Source organism: Notolepis coatsorum, assembly GCF_963971535.1.
Source record: "Notolepis coatsorum genome assembly, chromosome: 1".
NCBI classification, from domain to species: Eukaryota; Metazoa; Chordata; class Actinopteri; order Aulopiformes; family Paralepididae; genus Notolepis; species Notolepis coatsorum.
This window is the reverse complement of record NC_140165.1, coordinates 90,129,072-90,148,702: the sequence shown is the minus strand read 5'-3', so window position 1 is coordinate 90,148,702 and position 19,631 is coordinate 90,129,072. Positions and strand designations below refer to the sequence as shown.

Here is a 19,631-nt window from a genome sequence, read left to right as displayed (position 1 = left end):
ATCACAGAATGTCAAAGAACAGGGTTACGTTCGTAACCTAATGTGTTGTTGTGATGACATAATCAAAACGCGGCTTCAGTCATTACATGCGCAACGTGTAACGTGAGCTCTTCAGTCCTGCGTTCTAAAGCCTGTGATAACTCATCTTGCGAGTCGCGCTGTTTCTATGTAAACTCTGCGAGCAACATGTCCAATAAATGCGTCTTTAACATGCTTTATATCCTCGCCATTACTATATGCCTGTCGCTGTTAAAAACCTTTTTAACTAACGTTAGCGTTAAGCTAGCTAACAGCGCTTCCGTTCCTCTTTCACTCGTCTCTCTTAAGCTACGTCATCCCCCGCTAAGAGTCACGGGAGATGTAGTAAATACAACAGTCCGCGTTACATTGAAATCGGGGAGGAGATTGCGGGGGGAGCATATGAATGAATGTGGACGAGAGCCGTTATGTAAGTGGTTGCCGATACGGCTGTGGGGGTGCTAGAGACATGATCGAATAGACGTTTATGCGCCTCGCTCTCCTGAACACGGCGTGACCCATAACTAATCGATCAGAACTAAATCGGCAGAGAAAAAGCCCATTTAAAGCACCTATTCCGCATGGACATGCGCAGAGTGCCCATGGAGTCTGGACGACGCGAGATGACGCTCGAATGAATGTGGACTGTTCTATCAGAGGGGGGAGCTTCGGTGGCCAGTGTCCTTTCAGCTGAACAGGATAATGAAAAAATTATCCCACTAAATGGCCAGACGCGTCTTATGGCGACATCTACAATTACACACTCTGATGGAACAGTCCACATTCATTCGAGCGTCATACATCGTTGGCCACGTCATACATCTATGGATCGGGCCAAATCTCATATTTCCAATGGCAAGAGTTCAATCTGGATTTAGTACCACCAGGCAAAAGTCACAGGGCAGCAAAGGCTACGCCATTTTTCTAGACGTTCACAGAAAGGTAAAGAAACAAACTAATTTCTATTTTATGGCAATAACGTTCAGGTTTGTTCGACCCGTGAAATATAAATCACGAAAATAACGTAACAATAATTTCCACATCAAGCGGACAAACTAGATTCTTGTACCGGATCTCCTCTGGTAAACAAGAATACCCTGAAGACTCTGGCAGGAGCACTCATTCAGGGGTACTACGACTATGCTTGCACCTCATGGTACCAAAGCACCTCAAAGGCGCACAAAACTACAAGACAAACTGGTCAGACTACTACTTGACCTTACTCCTAGAACCCACCTCACCCCTGCCCACTTCGACTACCTAGGATGGCTTAGAGTAGACGACAGAGTACTAGGGATGGGTACCGTTCACATTTGAACCGATACGGTACCTTTTTTCTGTACTTTAGTATCTAAAAATGTAATCTACCTACCTCAGTTGTGAGGGGGAAAAAATCCAAACTTCAAATAACCACACTTTCGACCGTTTTCGCCGTAGGGATGCACCGAAATTTTTCGCCGAAAATGGCCAAAAATTGCCTTTCGGCTTTTGGCCGAAAGAGTTTTTTCACCGAAAATATATCACAGAAACAGAAACAACCTGTAACCTGCATGTTGTTGTGATGATGTCATCAAAACGCGGCGACAAGCATGGCGCGCGACAGGTCAAGGTAGAAAAAAAGTTAAAAAAAATCACACGTCAAGGTAATACGCTTGAGGCTGGCTCACAGACAACATGTCTGCTGCTTGGAGATATTTCAAAATATCAGAGAAAGATGCGCGAATTGCGATTTGTACAACGTGTTCAGCTAACGTTTCTCGAGGGGGTGTAACTGCAAAGACTTTCACCACTTCGGGATTACTCCACCACTTGAAATCAAAACACCGGAGAAATATGCGGAGTATGAGCAAGTCACTGCCGCACAGAAAAGAAAAATCCTCCCCAGCGACCCCGACTCCTTCTGTGGCGGACCTTTTTGAAAAAGTAAAAAAGTTTCCCAGTGATGGTCCCAAGGCAAAGGGCATTACGCGAAAGTTAATGGAATGCATCGCCATGGATGATCAACCGTTTTCTGTCGTACAGGACGTTGGATTTCGTAGGCTTATTGAGCACATTGAGCCACGTTATTACTTGCCTAGCAGACGGCACTTAGCCGACGTGTGCTTACCTGAACTGTACAATGTTGTTGCTAATCACATACATGAGCTATTGGCTACAGATATTACAGCCATCAGCTTCACGACAGACATATGGTATGGAGCTCAGACGTAAGCATCACCAGTATGCTCAGTCTAACTGCACAATGGATCGACAAGGACTTTAAACTGCAGAAGATTCTGCTGCATTCACAAGAGTTTAGGGGGTCTCATACAGCACAAGCCATCTCCTTGGCATTCGCCAATATGTTCGAAACATGGAATACCGACCGACCTAAAGTGCACGCAATAGTCAGTGATAACGCAAGAAATATGACTAAAGCTATGGAACAAGGCAATCTGAGTGGAATACGCTGCATGGCCCACACTCTGCAATTAGCTGTGAACGAGGGAGTGTTGGCTCAACGCAGTGTAAAAGATCTGTTGGCCGTAGGCAGAAAGATTGTTGGTCACTTCAAACATTCTCAACTGGCCTATTGTCGCATAGAGACAATACAAGATGAGCTTGGAGTAACAAGGAAATGGTTCCAACAAGATGCGAGTACACGGTGGAACAGTACTTATTATATGCTGGAAAGTATCTTTGCGCAAAAGCGAACCTTGGCTACATACAGCGCAGATCATGAGCTCCCCGCATCATTCACTCCAAACCAGTGGCTCTTAATGGAGAACATTCTCTCCATTCTTGCCCCATTTGAACAGCTAACTAGAGAGATTAGCTCATCTGACGCATCGGTGGCAGACGTTATACCGTTAGTTGCGGCTCTAAAGCGTCTTCTAATGAAAGAGGTTGAAACGGACCGTGGAGTAAAAACTATGAAAAGTACACTCTTGGAGTCTGTCAACACACGTTTTGCTGATATATACTCTGATCCCCTGTACTGTATCGTGACTGTACTTGACCCGCGATATAAAGATAATTATTTTGATGCGGGGAAAAAGCAAAGCGCACGAGACATGATCCAGGCTGTGTTGGATAAGGATAACCCACTTGGAGCGGAGGCTGCTGCGCACAGCACAGGAGACGTGACGCAGACGACAGAAAAAAGGGCTTGTCTGTCTACAGCAGAGGAAGAGGAGGAGGAAGAGGAGAGGGGGAAACAACCCTCGTTGTCTGATATGTTCAACGAGATCATGGAAGAGAATACTACCTCAAATAGGTAGGCTACTCTGTTCTGACTTGGTTACTAACTTACTGTACTGTGCTACTGAATGTGATATTTATTTATTAGTACTGTATGTGCTGTTATGTAATATGCTCTTAATCTTGTAATTTCTTTTGACATGTCAGATGATTTTATTTGTCTGCCAAGTGATCTGGCATGCGTGAATAAATTTGACTAAATGTTCATTATGCACTGTCCCTATTTTAAATAAAATCTTATTCTCTCAAACCTCTCAAATGCCAGGAGGGTGACAAGCCCAACTGCTCAACAGTTAGATGATTATCTCTCAGAAGTCCCCATCCCCAGAAGCGAGAACCCTCTTGGATACTGGAGAAACAAACAAGACCGCTTTTCTGACCTGGCCAAGGTGGCACGCAAGTATTTGAGTGCTCCATGCACAAGCACTGACAGCGAGAGACTGTTCAGTGCTGCCTCTCATGTGCTTGATGAGAAGAGGAACAGACTTATGGCTGATAAAGCAGAGAAGCTACTGTTCATTAAAAAGAACCTCCCACGTTTCCTTAATAAGTAGACAAGGCTGGCTTATCATAGGCTTATCATAAGCTTATCTAGTTCTACATGTCTACTCTATACCCACTTTCCTGAACAATTTTCATTGTGAGTTATAATTCACCATCTCAGGTTATCATTAGGGGGAAATGACAGCAGCACAGTGTTCAATATATTGTACTTTCTGTATCTAAATGATACAATTGTTTACTAGTTTACATTGCTCATGAGGACAGACCAACTTATTTGCAGATTCTTGAAATTTACATTTAATTTGTAATTGATTGTGGATGTTGTATCCAGTTTTCACTTTATGTATCTAAATGATACAATGTTTACATTGCTCATGAGGACAGACCAACTTATTTGCAGATTCTTGAAATTTACATTTCATTTGTAATTGATTGTGGATGTTGTATCCAGTTTTCACTTTATGTATCTAAATGATAGTGTTTACATTGCTCATGAGGACAGACCACCTTATTTGCAGATTCTTGAAATTCAATTGTAATTTAATTTCTTTGTAAGTTACATTCATGTGGATTTATCCAGTTTGCACATTTGTATGCATGCACGTATAGGTGCATTTGTTGTTGTTGAAGGCCTGGCTGTTACAGTCTTTATTTACACTATTTTGTTGTAGGCCTACTGGCCTAGATGTTTATGCAATTTTAAAGCACCTTGGCTTTGTTCTGAATGCACTTTGTTGAAAAGAAAATGCACTTGACTTGGAATGAATGTACTGTATGCATTCAGAAGTGCTGAATAAATGTTTTATGGACCCATAATAGTGATTATTTATTATTAAGTTAAGTTTTGCCATAATCATATCTTTTTCCATAATCAGGTAGCTGAACAACATTGGTAAAAAAAATTCTATTCTATGAATCATTTTCGGCCTTTCGGCATTCGGCCAACTGTTTCCTATTTTCGGTATCGGTTTCGGCCAAGAATTTCCCATTCGGTGCATCCCTAGTTTTCGGCTTGCCATTGCCCCGACTGCTTTGTTGTTGAATCAAGTCAAATCCTAGGTAAGCGTATATTGTGCCGCGTGAACGTTGATGTGAAGAAAAAGAAAAGTTTAAAAAATATAATAATAATAAAAATAAAAATAAAGTAAAGCTGTAAAGGAATGTGAATCCCTACCCACATTCAAACCCGCTCTTAAAGAGCACCTACGGGAGGCTGCCATTCGAAACTGGCCACAGTAAATGTCCAAACCCCCCCACCCCCTCCTAATGTACAGTCTCCTCCCCACCATATGTATATATTCTCTCCCCACCGTATGTATATTTCTCTCCCACCCACCCACCCCCTCCTAATGTACAGTCTCCTCCCCATCATATGTATATTCTCTGTTAGGATCTATGGGTAACAGTACTGTATATTTGCTTATTACATGGCGTTTTAACATTCGTCGAAATGCTTGATTGTGATTGGTCAATAGCCCCCGACAGCGGTGAATTATTTTTCGATAACCACCGGTGATTATTGTTTTTCGCAGCTGGAGTAATCAAGCCCCACTGACACACACTGTTTCAGTGCAATCAGAGACACCTGCCGGGCTGCCGGCGATAATAATAATCACTTTATTTGGGCTGACAGAGCCACAGAACAACTGCGTCTGCATTTGATCTCGTCTTGTCGATTTTGTCAAATGAATTAGGTATATTGTTAGTAAGTTAGCCATGTAATAAGCGGGATAATGTATTTTATTTTTTTTTATTTTTATTTATCCTTTATTTATCCAGGAATGTCCCATTGAGATACAAGATCTCTTCTTCCAGGGAGTCCTGACCAACACAGCACACAACAAGTTTCAACATAAAACAGGGCATTAAACAAAATGTAACGAAACTGTTACATTTGAGACATATACGATATGTAAGGGATAATGTATAGCTATACTCGGTCATCATCGCAAAATAATTGACTTTCACTGACGTTTAAAACACCTCGCCGAGGCGCCTCTGTATTTTAAACTCTGTGTCGGTCAATTATTTTGCGACAATGACCTCGTTATTATCCCTTACATATCGTATATGTCTCAAATGTAACAGTACTATATACCTGTATGTCCCTACCTATGCCATAAATGTCACTATGATTTGAAAATGGGGGACCCTGATGTAAACAAGACAAACGTCTTTCTCTGGTCTGCATCCCCTTGATTGATTGATTGAAAACTGTGTTAACAGATTGCAGAATGGGTACAGTACAGTACAATACACACAATTGTTAAGGGGATGCAGACCAGAGAAAGACTTTCGTCTTATTTACATGAGGGTCCCCCATTTTCAATTCATCATAACATATGACATACACGACATACAGATAGACAGTACTGCTACATCTATACATTTATGACATACCAGATTTGCAAATAAAGTACTGTTTGTGTGATACAAAAAGAGTTTAAAAAAGAGAGTATATTTGACGTAGAAAGTTAACTGTACATTGGAAGACGTTGGGTAGGTGGGGTGGGGAGTTGGGTGGGGGAACTGTACATTGGAGACCTGTGGTTAGGTGGGTGGGTGGGGGGGGGTTGGGTAGGCGGGGTGGGGGACAAGCAAAACTGTACATTGGAATATCGACGAAACCATACTTGGTTCCAAGAGGAGGGTCTCGTTGTGTATTCTTGGGTTAGGACAGGTAATTTACTGTACATTGGAGGGGGTTGGGTTGGGACATTTATGGGGGCCAGTTTCGAATTGCCGTCTCCCGTAGGTGTTCTTTGAGCGTGGTTTTGAAAGTGGGTAGTGATTCACATTTACAGCTTTGGTAGGGCGTTCCACATTGATGTGGCATAATTGCGAAACGTGTTTAGTCCCTTGTTTGAGCCGAATCTGGGTTTAACATGATTTGTGGAGCTCCATCTGGTGTGTATTGAGCTGTACTGTATTGTACCCATTTTGCAATCTGTTAAATAAACTTTTCATTCATTCATTCATGTCAAGCAGCTCCAGCTTCCAAAGCAGCTGTGCTGAACATATACACTTTGACTACTGTTTTGATAGAGTTGGGCTCTTTACTCTGGGCTACGTTTGAAAAATAAATCAGTGTGACCCAAGCTAGCAATCATGCTACAAAATTATTCTCAGAGATATTTACCATTCGCATGTTAAGTTGAGCATATAAATATGCTATATGATATGAACGAAGCGGTGGTTGAATGAAGATGTTGCTGGGTTCAAGACAAGTAAAACATAAAGTTTTCTCCTAACATCCTAAGAGCATTAGCATAACATAGGCTATCGTTAGCTTAGCATACCAGCTACATCTGAGCAAGACTGAAAGTGGCTAGAAACGACCAACAGATCAGATGTGCAATCATTACGAACTGAATGTCTCAAACGGCGAGGCGGAGAATAACATTTTACCTTGTATTTTTGTTTACCACCCGAACAACGAGACCCGAGAAAAAAAGCCAGAAAGGCCACGTCGTATTCTAACTCACCGTTTGTTGTTGTTGTTCTTCTTCTTCTTCTTCGTGTACTTTCCGGCAGACTGGACACCTTCCGGCGTATTGCTGCCTAACAGATTTATCTGCTCACAAGTTCTCTTCTCCTTCTACTCTACCGCCATCTACTGGAATCCTTCCTCCCCCACATTGTCCAATGACGTGCAGCTAACACTGCTTCCTCCTGACTGACTCCCCCTCCGTGACACATGCTTCGCCCCCCGTGGCCTGACTCTGTCCTACTCGCTCACTCACACCCCCCTTCCCTAACGCTACCTGACCAGCCACCCTGTTTAACTCCGTCAAAACATCCTCCACTGTCAACCCCTCCATACCCAAGTGTCCCACTGCTGTTGTTGTTGTTGTTCTTCTTCTTGTATATTTCCGGCGGACTACGCGTCTAGGCGTATTGCCGCCCTCCACAGGACAGAGGGAGCACGGGTTATTTCTAAACCTAGCCGCATTTCTGGCAAGACGCTCTTTGATTGGCCGACGGATGTTTCTACACTGGTTAAGCTTAGGCACTCTTTCGAAGTTGGTTAAGGTTAGAGTTTGTCTTAGAGCGTGACGGCAAGTTCTTTCGACGGTTAAGCTTAGGCACTCTTTCGAAGTTGGTTAAGGTTAGAGTTTGTCTTAGAGCATGGCGATAGAACGCCAGGTAGTTTGCAGGCTGTTCGACGCGGAAATGGGCAAAGACACAGCTCGTCACGCGATTGGGCAAACATGTCAGTGGCCAATCAGAGAGCGTCAGTCAGTGCCAATCAGAGAGCGTCTGCCAGAAATGCGGCTAGGTTTAGAAATAACGCAGGGAGCACTATAGATTTCCAGCCCTCCCTATATTCTGTTATACAGCCCCGCGGCAAGCAGTAACTGCACAACAGCACTAGCTCTCTCTTGGTGGTTCTCAGTTCTCACCCAGGCATAGAAATGAAGGCAAAGAGAAATAATTAACTCCCTGAGAAGAAAGAACTCTAAAGAAGGATTTTCGTTGTTCTCTGTACTTAATACAGTCCATCAGGACATGCTGCACTGACTCCCCCCCACACTCACACAACCCAGAAGGATGTTTCCCTACTGTACACAACGTCTGATTAAGCCCACAGTGCCCCAACCGTAATCTACAGATTATAACAGAGTCTCTTCTCACCCCCTCAAAAGGGGCCCCCATCCTCCTGACAGAGGGCTGGATAGAATAAAAGTGCCTTCCCTTGGTCTCCGAGTCCCACCTACACTGCCACTCCCTCAAAACCCCCTCCATAATTTTCCCCCTCAGCTCGGCCCCCCCTAACTGTACAGACAGATCCGGGGCCATTCTACCTAATGAGCCTTTGGCTATGCCATCCACTATTTCAATCTCTACAGCTCCTGAGTGCCCTGGGACCCAGCAGAACTTTACCTCACAGCCAACCTTCTCCAGCCTAAACAACAATTATTAAATTATTATCATCTTTTTATTGTTGTGTAGTAAGTCTAGTTTGGACTAATAGTCTAGTTTTCACACAATATTAACTTCTGTGGCTGCTGATAACGGCTTATCCTCGTTTTCTGGTGATGTTGGACCTATGTACAGGAATGTGGGAAGGGCCGTAGGCTCGCCACCACTGAGCTTTTAATTAGTCTGGCCCTCCCCATGCGTCTGTATGTAGGTCCAATGTCACCAGGAAATAAGGATTGGCTTATGGAGTTAAGAAACATTTCAATCAGGGGCGGCTGAGTGGCGCAGTGGGCAAGGCGCTCGCCACTAACGCAGGAGATGCTGGTATCGAGCCCAGCTCTCGGCGTTGCTACCGGCTTGGCCGGCCGTCATACTAACACAATTGGCAGTGTTAGATGGTGGGAAAGCCAGTGGGTGGGGATTGGACGTTGTGGACAGCGACTCCTACAGGTCGGTTGGGTGACGCCGGTGCGGCGGAAACAGGAAGTATCGGGGGCAGCGTGAGCCTCCCACGCATTACTCCTCGCCACTGAGAGTTCGAGCTCCTGCGGTGAAAAGATGCAACAGGCTGCCTCCTCGTGTACCGGAGGGGACACGTGATGCAAGGCTTCTATCCTCACTACAGCCGACCAGTGGGAGGCATAGTCTAGCAACATTCAAGACAGGGGAGGGAAGAATTGAAAATACGAAATTGGGATGGGGGAAAAAATTGAAAAATGGGGAGAAAAAGTGGATAAAAAAAGAAACATTTCAATCAGGAAAGACTAGGTTCACATAGTTGAATTATAGCTTTTATTTTCACATAACAAAAAAAATCACTGAAATTATAGTTACAAGAAATGCACAAAATAATGTTTCCTTTTCCTGTAAAATCAACTGAAGAATTGCATACTGAAATGGCACACATGGTATAACAATTTGAATGAGAACTGTCAAGTTCATGCTATGCCACAGATTGACATGCTAAAAAAAGCAATACTCTCAGTAAGTACATTGTATATCATATTTCATTGCTTCATGTGTAAAGCTGTTTATGTGAGAAATGGCAATTACTGGCAAATGGACAAGACAAGCTGAATGACAATAATTATCTGGGATTGTTTAAATCTGTTGTTTTGGTGCATTAATTTAGTCTAGGATAGTGATGGATAAAACAGCAAGATGGCGATCCCATTCAACTCGGTGTCAGCTGAAGTGAGTTTCCACACTTGGCACCAGGGCTTGACGTTAACTTTTTGGCTCACTAGCCACTGTGGCTAGTGGTTTTCCAAAGTCACTAGCCACTCAGCATTTTCACTAGCCAAAAATCCCCGCACTCGCGCCCCCACCCAAAAAGTAATAAATATAGGTCATTTCTTCTTCACTAACCCCTGCTGGGGACAGTATCATTGTAATCATACTGCTACACTCCAACTGTACAACTGTGCTTCTGACTGTTGACTCCATTGTTTACTACTGCCTGCGACCAGTGACTCAGCCGCAAAAGGAGCTCCAGTTGGGGCAACGGCTGACTGGGACAAGATGGAGGGTGTAGATGTGGAAGAGTTGTGTTGAACCTAGCAATTACATTGTTGCTCCAAACGCCGTGAACATTATCATTGACACACCTATTTCCAAAGTCACTAGCCACTCAGCATTTTCACTAGCCCTGGGGAGGTGTCAACGTCAAGCCCTGCTTGGCACCAATGAGCGTTCATGTACTACACAGTGACGTGATCACCCTTCCTTCTTTTATAGTTTCCTTGATGAGAACTAAAAAATACGTCTTGTTAAGTCCATGAGGGCTCAGTCCACAAGTCTGTTGCTTGGACATTGCATTGGAATGTAGCCTTTTCAGGCTCCATAACAAAAGCCTTAACCCTTTCACTACCACACTACAGAAGGTTAACCCTTTCACTACCACATTACAGACGGTTAACTGTCTGTAGTGTAGTAGTGACAGGGTTAACCCTTTGTCGTGTGGCAGTGAAAGGGTTAACCTTCTGTATTGTCACTGTGAAAGGGTTAACCCTTCGGTAGTGTGGGAGTGAAAGGGTTAAGGTTGTTGTTTATAGCGAACTATATGCAGCCCAATGTAGTCATGGATTGTGTTATTGCTAGGGATGCGCTAATCCAATACTCCGTATTGGGCCAATGCTAGCGAAATTTGATGGATTGGTATTGGCAGGATGGTCCAATTCATGACTGATAAAAAAAGTTGGGCATAATACGTCCTCCTCCTCCACAAACAAAAGCAGCACATGATTGAGATGGGGAAAATGGGCTCAGCTTTCATTCCTGAATTGATTCAGATTGATGAGATATTGCCCAAAAGCCTTTACAGCCATACCTGTAAGCAGAATTGGTTGAAGGTTTTAGCGACCAATCAGTCTCTCCCCCTCCCTCTCCTGTCTGTCAGCTGAGCTGCATTCTCTAACCACATTTAGCTTGTTTCTAACTATCTAACAAAGCTAACTGTTGGACTTAGCTACAGTACAATGAGAGGTTTCTTTTAGATTGCACAGTAAAATAGTCCATTGTGGTTCTTTAATTTAAACTTTTCCAGGAGCTAATATAGACCAATCTTCGCCTTAATTGGTCCAGTAAACAGTGCGTAAAGGCAAGCCAGCATGGCAGAAGAGTCTAGCATCAATCACACTAGGCTGTCAATGAAAACAGTCATGGGGGCGGGACTAATCTCTTGAACTAGCCAGGTTTGAGAAAGACACCACAGATGCCATAAACATGCTTACACAATTATAATTAATCTTTACAAATGCATAAAGTATGCCTTTACCCAGCTATTATTTGACAATGTACAGTCCCATTATTGGCTGTTTCTTTTTTTTTTATCTACTTTTTCTCCCAATTTTTTTATTTTTCTCCCGTCCACATTTTTCTCTTTGTCCAATCCTACCCTCCCCTGTCTCGAACGCTGTTAGGCCATGCCTCCCACAAGCCGGCTGCAATGTGGACGAAGCCTTTCATCACGTGTCCCCTCCGGTACTCGAGGAGGCAGCCGTCGCATTTTTTCACCTGCACAGTGCAATCTCTCAGCGGCGAGGGTCTGCGTGGGAGGGACGCCTGTATCAGTTCCGCAACCGTTTCCATCTCCGGGGTAGGCCTGATTGGCGGCGACAGGCACGTGACCCGCCGCGGCCACGCCCCGCGGCAGCCCCAGGACGCGGCAACGCGAGGCTGCTGTGTTTCACCGCCGCTTTCCGCCTTCAACGCCGCAGCAGCAAATTGTCATCACTTTCCCCACTGAGTTACCATACGCTATACAATATACTATGCAATGTACTAATATACAATACGGCTCACTTTTCCCACTTCAATGACAGAGCCGCTGTTTAATAATATTGTCGCGGCGGAGCTCCGTCGCGGCAGCATTATGTAGCAGTAATCCCCCCTTTTTTACCATCGACAACTAGCTCAACTGGCAGCGCTGCCTTGCTGTGGATCCTGCGGTCCGTTGGTGACAAGTTCGATTCCCTTACATTTTAATTTTTTTTAACGTGCATTCTTTCGCCGGTTAAGTTTAGGCATGTTAACTTTAAGCATTGTTTCGGAGTTGCAGTGCAAATGCTTCTTACTGTTGCGCTCCAGAGACTGTTACTGTACCATACAATATACAATGCAATGTACCAATATACAATACGCTATAGTGCAAAGCAGAAATGGGATGAGGTACAATTTACAGTAAGGTGTATGCGTTGCAGTGCAAATGCTTCTTACTGTTGCGCTCCAGAGACTGTTACTGTACCATACAATATACTATGCTTAAAGTTAACATGCCTAAACTTAACCGGCGAAAGAATGCATGTTAAAAAAAAATATATTTTTTAAGGGAATCGAACTTGTCACCAACAGGATCCACAGCAATGCAGCGCTGCCAGTTGAGCTAGTTGTCCATGGTAAAAAATGGGGGATTACTGCTACATAATGCTGCCGCGACGGAGCTCCGCCGCGACAATATTATTAAACAGCGGCTCTGTCATTGAAGTGGGAAAAGTGAGCCGTATTGTATATTAGTACATTGCATAGTATATTGTATAGCGTATGGTAACTCAGTGGGGAAAGTGATGACAATTTGCTAAAGCGGCGGTGAAACACAGCAGCCTCGCGTTGCCGCGTCCTGGGGCTGCCGCGGGGCGTGGCCGCGGCGGGTCACGTGCCTGTCGCGGCCAATCAGGCCTACCCCGGAAATGGAAACGGTTGCGGAACTGATACAGGCGGGAGGGACACACCGCCCTCGTCGCTTCCTGATTCTACTGCGCAGGCGCACCAACTGACCTGTAGGATTCGCTGTCCACAACGTCCGATCCCCACCCACCAGCTTCCCACCCCCTAATACTGCCAATTGTATTAGTATGAACGACCAGCCAAGCTGGTAGCAACGCAGAGAGCTGGGCTCGAACACAGCATCTCCTGCGTTGGTGGCGAGCGCCTTGCCCACTGCGCCACCTAGCCGCCCGCATTATTGGCTGTTTCTTCATGTTCATTCATATATTGAAAATCTATGAAAATACCTTGCTTGAATTGGTTTATTGCTTTGAGATTGATCATAACGATGCAAGTATGCAGCTGTTTGATTGGTTTAAAACATTCGCAATTATACAATTATTTTTATAATTATTTATTTATTTATTTATATTTATTATTATTATTATAATATTATTATTATATTATTATATTATTATTATTTATTTATAATTATTTTTATGAACAATAATATCGAATTGGTGTCAAATCGGCAGATATTCAAGGTTATCGGTATCTGTACTGAAAAAGTGGTATTGAGCCATCCCTAGTTATTTCAGTGCATAAGGTCAAACCACAACATATATTTAATAACATAATATCTCCTCTCGTGGTCATCAACAAGATCATTCCCAATATTGAGCAGACACACACAAGGCATAATTGTCAAAGAATTATGCAATATGCCTACTTCTACACTCTAAGGCCTGCACAGAGAGATGGATCTACAGAGGAAAGTGACCTGACTTTCACTACTATAGTGTTTGCACGGCACGCGGATGGCGGATATTCGCTAAATTATGAAGACATTCCATAAACTAAAATCTCAATAATAACACTTTAGACTATTGGTAAACAAACGTATTGTTGAAAATATACACTATGACTGCTGTTGTGACATGCAGGGCTGCCTCAGGGGGTGTGCGAGCAGTGCGGTCGCACAGGGCCTCGCGGGAAGGGGGGCCTCGCAAAAAAAAAAAAAAAAAAAAAGGCCCTCCTTCCCGCGAGGCCCTTTTTCATCACAGACCTAAAATCTAGTTTTGCTTATATGCTTATATATTTCACATTAGACACGTTTGTAGAATGTGTCTGACTTGTTCCTGCCTCTGCGGCTCTGCAGACTGCAGTGTTCCGGTTTCTGCGGCTTTGCTGCTCTACAGATTTTAGGATAGTGTTTCCGGGCTCTTCTCGGACACACGAGGTACAGGGATGATCTAATTCAGCACTATTCAGAGGAGCGAGTGGATCTTTTCAAAAGCAGCATGGATCAGAAGAAATTACACCATGGGCCAAGAAAGTCTCCTTCCAACTTTACCATTGATACTGCGTTATGGTGAGTTCATGCAACCTATTATATTCCCGCCGTGGATCTCTCTCTCTCTCTCTCTCTGGAGCCAAACTGGTCGACTAGCTGTTGTAGTATGGAGTTAGTAGCTAACGGTGTGTGGCCTGGTGTCAGCGCCTGTATTGCTTTTCTCATGTTGTAGTTTCAGTGGTAACAGCATAGCTTGCTTCTGCATTAGCTAATGGTTAGCGATAGCCGTGTTAGCCAGTTAGCTGTTTAGCTACGACGTTAGCTGCCGGCTGCGCACATAACGTTAGTTTGATGCCATCAGTTAGCCTAGGCTAGAGTTAGCTGTTAGCTTGTGCTACGACCATTGACATTAGCCGTGAGAATAGCAGGGGGTTCTGGCTTATTTTTGTCCCGCCAGCGAGAGGCCTTTCGTCAACATGGAGACCTGTGTTGCGGCCTTTCGCCCTGCGTTCCTTGGTGCAGGTAAGATTAATGAAAATGTCATGACATTACCCCACTCTTCCTTCCTTCCCCTCCCGAATGTTTTGTTAATAACGATGTTTTTTTCCAGGCAAAACATATGCTACTTCACAACATTTGGAGATACGACATGTGCTGTGTGTGAATGTCTTGGTCGTTTGTGTAGCTTGGGTAGCGTTGGGCCGTTGGCCAAAGCTGTGTGTGGCCTGGTGTCACAGTACCTGGCTAGCCTATTTAGCTGATGTCGGCCATTGGCTCCTTGCTGCTTTGGTTTCTCTGGTATAGACCCTCTTCTCTTTGGATTTAAGTGTTGATCTTTGTCCTTTTGGATCTCTCATACATGCTCTCTCTCTAACACACACACACACATGACAAACACACATGCTCTCTCGCTCTCTCTCTCTTTCTAACACACAGTCTGCCTATGGCGGCCTTTCTCGATGGCTAGGCTGTGCTCGCTGAGTCTGTACCTAGTCAAGGATCTTCAGTCACAGTGCTCAGGTATTCTGCCACTGTGTACTCTCTGTTTAGGGCCAAATAGCATTTCAATTTCTTTCCAATGTGTCTCTCTCTCTCTCTCTCTGTACACTGTATATTGACTGTAGAACGGGAGCTCTCTCTCGCTCTCTCTCTTGCTATATGTTGACTGTATCATGCCCCGCCTCGGGCAGCGCTATTATTTAAGAATATGTTGACTGTATGAAAAAAAAAAATATATATATATATATAATTTTTTTGAACCTTTTGGGGGGGCCCTCGCGTTTAAATCTCGCACAGGGCCTCGCATTTCTCCCAGGCGGCCCTGGTGACATGGTTAGGGTCTATTCCAAAAAACTACTTATATTCATACAGTCTGTAGACATTGATTTATGACGTGATGTCATTTTGGGTCCGGTACCGGACCCGTCGGGCTTAACACTTTGAGTGCCAACGACGCTATATGTCGTTAGTTCATGCCGACCGTTGAGTGCCAGCGACGACAAATAGCGTTTTTTTGTCATTTTCTTTTTTATTAGCACCTCATATTTCATCAATCTAGTCTCACGTTAGTGCTGAAAACTCTCTCTGAGCTCCATTGGGAAAATACCGCCTCCTATCGTCTCTCCCTGTTGTACTGCACCCCATTGGATTAGACTGAATGAAACACATGGGGGGGGGGGGGAAATCCAGTTTCCTCATTTTACTTCTCCGGCAAGCCATCCGAAGAGATCCAAGTCATTGCCGAGCCGCAAAACAGCGTGGAATACATATTTCCAGTACCCAGCGCTGAATCAATAAACGCAATCGATATTTGGAATGGCGATCAGGAATTAGAATAATCTTTTTGGAGAACATCTGATCTGAGGTCAGGAATCTATTTTACCAGTCTTAGGATAATCAGAGCTGTTTTCACAGAGATATCAGCGTGTGCCATATGTGTGTGTGTGTGTGCTGATCAGGAAATGAGATAATCGATTTTTCAGCTTGCTTCTCTAGCGTGCATAAGTACACATATACTATCGATAATCTAGCGTTTATTTGAAAACGATAAATAGGCCGAAAAACGAAAGTTTTTTGTGTATTCCAGAATATTCCAGTAAAGGACGTTTATCACAGAATCTTTATATTTTCCTGAAACTTTCAAGAAAACGAGGGTTTTTCAAAATGGTATAAAACGGAAATGAACCGATTAAAAAACAATCCGTTTCGACAATGTTGACTGCAAACAAGTCATTGATAAGCGACGGCCAGATTAGACACCATAATTTAAGACATAGTTTATGCGTTCACAACACTATCATTGAAGTGGGTGGTGGCATTCAACAGGGGTAAGGCGCACCGCATGGCTGGTAATCAAAGTGTTAAGAGGTTAAGGTCTTCGGCTGTGTATGGGCTTGGTAAAAAAAGTAGGTGGTTCACTATGTCGGGATAGGCAATAGAAGGCCGAATTGTCGGGTCGTAATTCCAAGAGAAGGAGCCAGCTTGTACAAATCTTCACCACCTGAGTTTATCAAAATACTGCACCCTTTCCTGCTGACTAAGTGCTTCTCTGTAAGTTTTAGCAGCTTCCACATGTTTCCTAAACTTTTCCGTGGTTTAGACATCTATATTATATTGTAAAATAAACACTTCTTGTGAAAGTAAAAAACATGTCCTACTAGGAATGTTGACAATATGTGTGACATTAGTTAACTAAATCACTAGTGACCACATAAAAATATAAAAGTCCATACAAGAAGCAGTTTTCCCCTCCAGTGTGTACACCACATGTTTGTTAACTAGCTTGGCTTTTGGCTGGTCATCCCATACTGAGGTCAGAAAGTTCCTATGATCCCAGTATTTAAAACACTAGAACAATGTGTTCACTCTTATACCAATGACACATTGTCCCAGGAACATCCACACAGTCTGTCTCACTCCTCAGAGCGACAGAAACACAACTGTTGTTGTCAATTAAAACTGTGTCTATGCTAGTACTGCTTCTCTCTCACAGAGGCTTCTGTGCAGGTCAAACGCTCTTGGTAGTAGTTTTTCATTTAAAAAGAACGGTCAAATATTACTACCACTATTATTCTTGATGGTCCGATAGCTGTAATGACGTACTGAAGTGTTTTCAACACTGGGCCACACATTCATTATAAGTGGAACTCTTCTAACACTGGCTACAGCAGTAGGGGTTCTCTCCTCTAAGAATGTAGGTGAATCTCTCTCAAGTGAATTTTCTCATGTTTTTTCAAATATGCAAATGTACTGAATATCTTATCACAGACCACAATGATGTGGCTTCTCTCCTGTGTGAATCGTCTGGTGTGATTTCAGAGTAGACGTGTGCCTAAAACTCTTCTCACACTGGTCACAGCAGTAGGGTTTCTCTCTTGTGTGAATTCTCTGGTGCGTTTTCAGAGTAGACCGTTGGCTAAAGCTCTTCTCACACTGGTCACAGGAGTATGGTTTTTCGCCTGTGTGAATTATCTGGTGTGATTGCAGATTACCCAGTTGGATAAAGCTCTTCTCACACTGGTCACAGGAGTAGGGTTTTTCTCCTGTGTGAATTCTCTGGTGTCTTTGCAGATTAGTCAGAAGACTAAAGCTCTTCCCACACTGGTCACAGCAGTAGGGCTTCTCTCCTGTGTGAATTCTCTGGTGCGTTTTCAGAGTAGACAGGTCCCTAAAGCTCTTCTCACACTGGTCACAAAAGTAGGTCTTCCATCCTTTTACGAGATTCTTCTCTGTAGTAATGTTTGTCCCATATTGGTCAAACCATTGCCTTGGTTTGTCAATGTTCTTCTGTTTGTTAGTGGAGGGAAGACCAGGGAAGATATCTGTGTTGGAGAAAAGAGGGAAGAAAAAAGAGATTTAACTCAAATAACTAAGAGAACATAGAGGGTCAAGCATGAACAGGGATGACTTAAAAAGGTACAATCAAAGTTTTGTTAAATCCACAAAATGTAAGCACTTTACTTTTAGATGGAAAATAAGCTTTGTGATTAGTTCATCATAACTCAAAATAAAATTATTTTGTACTCCGATGTTTACAAACAAAAGATAGACATTCATTTAGAAACTGTTGCGTTTAAGCTTTTGTGTGGTCAGTGTTATCAGTATATCGTAAACAGAACATGTTAGCATTTGTTAGAAGGCCCTGGTCAATGGCAAGTTGGTCCTCCCTGGTGGAGAGAAGTAATTTTCACTGGCATCCGTTCGTATAAAAGGCCATTATTGGTGATCTTCCATCTGATATCTCCACACTGATGAAATGGTCCTGTGGATTTTACTCATTCCAGTGACTGGCTTGTACTTCAGGTACCTAAAGTTAACTCTTTATCTTCTCTGCCCGCAACACATGGAACTTCTTACAATTCACCCTGAAACTCAATACACTGGTATCCATTGGTCAGTTTAGATATTTGAACACTAATAATTCTGTCAGTCTGCAGCGGTTTCAAAATATTTTAATTTATATTATAATTGTATTGGTTTAATGATTTCTATTGTTTTTATTACTCTTATTGTTCTTTTTATATTGTGTGATGTACTTGCTCTCAATGGACCTCATGCACCAACATTCTGGTAAGTTTCCTTGTAAATAACCTTTTAGGAAGTTTGTTAAGAGAACCTACGATAGTCCCCCCGGAGTCATCAACGCGTGGTGACTCACCAGTCCTCTGTGATGTAGTGGCAAGTGACAGTAACATAGCGGTCGGTCGTCATGGCAGTCCAGCTGTCTGTCGTCAATGCAACCTTGCGAGCAGCGGTAACGTTAGATAGCTGCGCGAGCAACTCCGAACTTTGCATCAGTGTAGCTCTCCTTGATGCGCAAGGTGGGTGTGCCTCAGGATGGGATATGGTACGCTGGCTCAAGCAGTTGTATCATTTGCCGAAATCCTTTGCAGTCAACCATATCGATCATGTCGTTTTTGATAAATGCAGACTTGATTGATTGATTGAAAATGTTATTAACACTTTGATCGCCATGGTTAAATTCATAATTTACCATCCCTAGCCAGCTCTATTTGTCTATGGAGAAGTTCCCCTTCTTTGCAGGGCTATAACTTTTTAAATTCTATTGCTAAATTGACATTATTATGGCCCATTCAATATCCTATATCCATTGTTCAGGGTGTAGCAACGTTATACTTTTTCATTCACATATTCATACTAAAATATGGTCTAAAGTATAAGTATGTTTTTATCGTTTCCTGCAGCTTTCTCCAGAACTTGATTTATAGCCCCAAATGCATTATATTGATGATCAAATACAGTTTGGTTTCAACTGGAGGTACTTCTAGAAGTTACTACGTATCATCTGATATTGACCAGATGGGCGGGGGGTCGTTTATAATTCCGTGGGCAACGTTATATCATTTGTCTAGTGTGGGTCATATGGTCATCAGAGCAGTTTATATGGAACACGTTAGAAAATAACGCTAGATCTTACTGTATCTTCCTC

The 19,631-nt window shown here is 43.2% G+C and overlaps 1 protein-coding gene across 1 annotated transcript in view; it reads right to left on the bottom strand.

Moving 5' to 3' along the window:
• The window catches only part of LOC311241899 (uncharacterized protein), a gene marked incomplete at its 3' end in the record, with an annotated part of 109,211 nt that overhangs the window by 56,000 nt on the left and 33,580 nt on the right, over positions 1 to 19,631 (bottom strand). Inside the window, exons 4-5 of the mRNA XM_084330844.1 lie at positions 17,866 to 18,003; positions 7,248 to 7,305 (exon numbers count right to left, since the gene is read on the bottom strand). Of these exons, the coding sequence (XP_084186970.1) occupies positions 7,248 to 7,305; positions 17,866 to 18,003 (196 nt within the window). The remainder of the gene's footprint in view (positions 1 to 7,247; positions 7,306 to 17,865; positions 18,004 to 19,631) is intronic.